The sequence below is a fragment of the Phymastichus coffea genome, unplaced genomic scaffold (genome assembly GCF_024137745.1).
Source record: "Phymastichus coffea isolate CEN01 unplaced genomic scaffold, Cenicafe_Pcof_1.1 PCOF00005, whole genome shotgun sequence".
Taxonomy (NCBI): domain Eukaryota; kingdom Metazoa; phylum Arthropoda; class Insecta; order Hymenoptera; family Eulophidae; genus Phymastichus; species Phymastichus coffea.
The window spans coordinates 6,801,739-6,807,876 of NW_026706816.1; the positions used below are offsets into that span (position 1 = coordinate 6,801,739).

Genomic DNA, 6,138 nt, shown 5'->3' on the forward strand with positions numbered 1-6,138 from the left:
CATTAATATTTTTAATTATAATGTTCTGCATTATTTCAAATTATGTAATAATTTTTGTTTTTCACAACGAAAGAGTTCATATAATTACAAAAATTTTTAAATAATGAGTGTGATTTGAATACTCGAAAATTGGAATTATTTTTGCTGGATTGAAAATAATAATAACATTTTATTATAAAACAGTGAGTTCATTTTAGAACCAAACATTTAGTGATTTCTAATATATCTATATGCATAAAATCAAATCTTTACTTAACATATATTGCCAATGAAGTAAACACTTTATCCCTACGTTATTACTCTTTATTATCACATTAGATCAATTGTTCTTTAGAATTTTTTTGTGTTTTTTTCTAAATAAACTATTCTATCTCACAAGCTAATACTGCAACTGATAGAATTAAAATAAAAGTTCCTTAAAAATAAAAAATATCTAAAAAACGAAAAAAATCAATTATAATTACTTTTTTACAAACATTGCCAAATGTATTTAACATTTCAAAATTTTCTCTTCCAAATAATGACATTATTGATGAACTCCAATGTATTTTTTCCAGAATGTCACTATGTCAGCCTCAGGTATTGGTAAAAAATGCGCTTGCTGCGGTTTACCAGAGAAAAAATTAGTGGGACCCAAACAAACTGTTGACACAGATGATGAAGCTTATACTTTGTCCGATTATTTGGCTGTGACACTTGTAATGGGAGACATACTTTGTCAGAAATGCAGTGGTTCTGCCCGCTTCGCCAAAGCAAAACGCAGAAAAATCGATCAACCACAAAATGTAAATACTTTGCAAATCGACAGTCAAGGGTCAACATCTTCTTCAGAGACATTATCGCAACCACATAATGATACAGTTTATGTTCCACCAAAGAAAAAAGTTATTGAAAAAGCAAAAGATACTATTGAGTTACCTTTAAAAAGAGTAGTTTCTACTCATGATTACTGTTGTTTATGCAAAAGCAAAACAAATATTGTTATTGTTCCTTTCGATGCAAGAAAACAAGCTTTTGTTGAAAGAGATATATTCATACCAGAGGGTAATAGATGTTGCCGAAAACACTTAATAAAGAAAAGATTTTATTCAGATGAGTTAATTAATTTAAAAGTAGTTTCTAATTCAACTACCACAACAGCTGCAGATATAACAAAACTATTTAAATCTTTGAGTTTAACTTCCGACAGAGAATTACACGATAGAATCGGAGATTTTTCAATCTCTGAAGAGAGGATTCGTACGTTTACTGGATTGAATTGGGAACAACTAATAGAATTGCGAGAAATGATGGTTTCGTTGAGGAATACCGACAATCGGACTGTTACGCAAGCTGTTGTTGTTTTTTTGTTCAGATTACGAACAGGAAACTCAAATGAGATAATCTGTTCTGTTCTCGGCCTTGATCGTCATCAGCAAGTCTCTGAATTTTCAAAGTCTGTGTTAAGTGCCTTTGAAAAAGATGTATTGCCTTCACGCTTTGGTTTACAAGCCGTCAATCGAGAGGACTTGATTGCTAATAATTCAACGATTCTCCTTCAGAAGCTTCATGGCATAAGTGATAACAATCTTTTGTTAGTTGGCGATGGCACTTATTTGAAGCACCAAAAAAGTTCCAATAACGAATACCAACGAAGATCTTTTTCTGGACATAAGAAAGTTCCTCTATGCAAGCCCTTTACTCTGTGCACTACAACTGGTTTTATTGTTGATGTACTGGGGCCGTTTTATGCTAAAGAAAACGATTCTATGATTTTGGAAAAAATTTTGAAGGCCCACGATAATTTAAAGAATTTGATGTGCAAAGAGGGTGATGTTTTTATTCTTGATCGAGGGTTTCGCGATATAAAATCAAAATTAGAAAATGATGGTTATCGGGTCCTCATGCCAGCCTTAAAAGATAAAAATCAGAAACAATTGTCAGTGGAAGATGCAAACAAATCTCGACTTGTTACCATACTTCGTTGGGTGGTGGAAGCGGTACACGGAGCTGTAGCTCAGAAGTATAAGTTTTTCCATCAGCAATTAGATAATCGTTACCTGACTGAAGCTGGTCTTTACTGCAGAATTGTTTGCTTTTTAATTAATCAATTCGGAAAACGAATCGTGTCAAGGGCTTCGACCGATAATGAGATACTCAATTACATTCTTTCAAGAAATTCCAATGAAAATAGTTTAGCAACGGAAGTGATATCAGGAAAATATAGTCGAAGAAAGAGTTTATTCAAAACGTTAAGGTCAGATGAGCTAGAAGATTTTCCTGAAATGACGGAACAGGATCTAGTCAAACTATTCACTGGAACTTACCAACTCAAACAAGCAATATCCTATTTAGCTGAAATGATGGGCGACACGTATGAAATAAATGTAAGTTACTACCGTGAATCTGCTGATCTAATCAAGTTACAAGTGAGATCTAGACATATCGAAAGTAAACAATACAACTGCTATATTCACTACAAACCAAATACCATTGGCTGTGCTGGCATACTGCGTTTTTGCTGTGAGTGTGCTAACGGTATGAGAACAATTGGATGCTGTTCTCACGTGGCTGCCGTTATTTATTATTTAGCGCACGTCAGATTCCAATCTTCCATTGTAAAACCTGCCCAACATCTAACAAAGATTTATGAACAAGATCATGTGGTGGCTGTTATTGAAGCAGATAGTGATGACGATTGATACATGTGATATGATTGATACTTTGATTATCTCAAAAGAATATTTTTTCTATTTTTGTAAAATGTAAACAAATTATTAAATAATCACAGAAAATTGATATCTCTAGAAATTGTTTGTTGTCTTCTTATTTATTAGTCGCACACTAATCAAGTATACCCTTGAACCATGCTCCAGCTAAAAATGAATCTTTAAAAAAAAATTTTCGTAAGGTTAAAAATAATAGTAACGATAATTTTTCTTATTCGATATTTTTTGAATGAATCGCTCAAAGTAAATCTTAGAATCAAACTAATACCACTATCGTATTTTGTGCCAAAAAATACATTGAAATCATGTATACGTGTATGATGAAAAAAACGTCTGCTCTATTAGCCGGATCGATCGGCATAAGACATCATTTTCTTACCTGAACTTGTTAATGATTAATATCCTTACTGAAGTATTAAAAAAAATGTGATACACTTTTTCGATGTATTTTTTCACGTAAAATACGATACTGCTACTGAGTTTTTTCATAAAACTCAACCAAAGACGCGAAAAACTTGATTTTTTTCTAGTTTTTAACTTCTAGCGCTCATGAGGTCAATTTTATGAAAAAACCAATAGCACCATCGTATTCTACGGAAAAAAATACATCGAAAACATGTATCACATGTTCGAAAACAATCTTGAGTTGACCTTGAATCGAAAAGGAATAAATATTTACACTGCCAGTGGAGCCGATCGGCATGGCCGATGCTATCATGTACTGAATTTGTGAAGGATTTTGATTTTTTCCATACATGTGATACATGTTTTCGATGTATTTTTTTCCGCAGAATTTGATGGTGCTATTTGTTTCATCATAGATTTAACCTACAAAGCGCTAGGGGAGAAAAACTAGGTTTTTTGTTGATTTTTATTTTTTTTAAGGTCGTTCCACCACTTTTAAAAATCTGAAAAAAATCAGGAACATTTTTCAGTCAAAAATACACAACATATTTTTTTTCTAGCAAAGAGTCGGTCTTCATTTTCGAAATATTAAATTTTAAAATTTTTGAACGGCTCTAAAAATTTGAATTTCGCGCCAAAAATTTTTTGAGCACGGCCATTTTATAGGGCTTTAAAAACCCTACAATTTAAAACAAGAAAGATTTTTCTAGCTCAAAAACTGACCGAGATTTGGTCAAAAAACCAAAAATGACAAAACTGGGCCTTATAGGGACCTGTATGGGTTTAGGGGTCTGAAAATCTGGGAATCCTAGTCATTTTTCATGCTGAACATGGGGGTATAATTATTTTCCCGGATGACTCAAAGGCATTTTTGACCATTTTACCCTGCTAGACCCTTTATGATTTTCTTCATCTATGCACAGGGATGATCGGGCAAGGGTAAGGTTAATTGTAATAACCCAATAACTCCAATACCCAAAAACTCGATAACCCAAATAACCCAATAATCCAATAACCAAGAGATATTTGGAATAAGGACCCCCATTTTTTATCCCGGATTCGAAAAGAACGGGAAATTCTACGTTTAGATAAAGTATTATGTTGGGGGAGCGGTTCACCGTCCCATCCCACCGGGGCAAGGGTGAGGTTAATAAGGTATTGATTACCCAGCCAGTGAAGGCAAGGTATTGATTACCCAGTCAATGAAGGTAAGGTATCGATTACCCAGCCAATGAAGGCAAGGTATTGATTACCTAGCCGGGTGCTGCGGGTAATACCTTGCAGCAGCACGATATCGGCGTTGACATGCCCCGAGAGACAATAGAATATCAACAATTTCGTTTGTCGAATAATCCGGCATATTCCCTCCTTTTAAGTCGACTAAGAAAATTACACTTGAACTATCCTGAGAAGGACTGTTCGCGAATCACTATTGTCATAAACAATACTAAAAAAGTGTTATTAAACAATTTAGTTAAAACTTTGTAGGCTTGTCCGGGATTACACCAGAAAAAAGAAAGGAAATAACATGTTATCCCACAAAATGGAAAATGACACTTCTTATGAAGGCTTTGAATACATGAAGTCGACTTTGAAAATCAACCTGAAGTTTAAGCTCAAGGTCACTGTTATTTGACCCTACAATTTTTTTGGGATATTGGGGTTATTGAATTATTGGGATTATCGGGTTATTGGATTATTGGGTTATTTGGGTTATCGAGTTATTGGGTTATTACAGTTAACCTTACTCTTGCCCGATCATCCCTGTGCATAGATGAAGAAAATCATAAATTTGACCCCTACATGACCTTAGGCGACGGGGGGGGGGGGGGGTAACCGCAAACCACACATAATACGTTATCTGAACGTAGAATGTTCCGCTCTTTCCGAATCCCGGATCAAAAATATAGTTTCCTATTCAAAAAATGACTGACCTTCAAATGACTATGAAAATGAATCTCAAGGTCAAATCGGATTTCACAGAAAGGTTGCCCCCATTGTCCCAAACAACTGTTGTCTGAACAATTTTTTTGTACAGAGCCAACCGTCGAAAATTTCGGGGTGGTTCCTTTAAAATGGGACACCCTGTATAATGCAATCATACCGGCTTCTCAAAAAAAGAGTTTATTTTGATTACGAAGAATTGGATTATTCATTCCATGTCAGTACCATGATCTCCGACATTTGAAATTATTAAATAAATCGAAGATTCGCGATAGAAACTTCGCAATAGCTGTTTCTTGGGTTCAGTCATCGGTAATCTAAGTGTTTAGTTAAAAATCTTAACAGTGAATTTTATCTGTGCAAGTTTTGAACGGATGAACATTACATATAATATAGGTACTCCACAGTATAATTGGTATTTTTAAAGTTCAGCAGACTTTGAAAACTTAGTTGTGAAATTGTTACTTAATGATATGAAATTAGAAAAAAACATACTAAATAGAGTGTTTACATACCAGCTTGTGATGTAAAATAATCAATAAAAGAATTTCTTTTATGACAGATTAAATAAAATATGAGAATGAAATGCATTAGAGGTCTGGATAAAGTTTTATTATTACTTGATGTATGATAACATACGTATATAAAGTGAAATGATAACTTTCTGTTGTATTTATAATTAAAGTACGGCATGATATTGTAACGCATTCGTTATCCCTTGGTTGCTAAGTTACATATTATGTAGTTTTTTGTAAGAAAACAGTTACTTGAATGTATTTTTTAATTTAAGTTACACGACTAACCAAATATTCAAAGTTGAATAAACATTCTAGTTCTTTTTATAATTTAAGTATTTGTATTTTATTGTGATTTATTGTGTGATTGTTACAATATTACTTTTTTTAATTTAAATACGTTTATTTCAGATTGTTATTTTTGGAGCGGGCTTTGATACAAATTAAATACAGGCACTTGACATTATAAATGGAATCCTCAAAATTCACCAGAACTATAAAGCTAAGCAATTTTATGGCAGCTAATTTTTTAAACGTAAATACATCTATTTTAGTTTATTACTTTT

General features: G+C 33.2%; 1 protein-coding gene across 1 annotated transcript; it reads left to right on the forward strand.

The window, feature by feature from the left end:
* Positions 1-566: 566 nt before the first annotated feature.
* On the forward strand, positions 567-2,681 carry LOC131667578 (uncharacterized). Its single transcript, XM_058941080.1, has one exon. The coding sequence runs from the start codon at positions 567-569 to the stop codon at positions 2,679-2,681; it is 2,115 nt and encodes a 704-aa protein (XP_058797063.1).
* Positions 2,682-6,138: the final 3,457 nt, after the last annotated feature.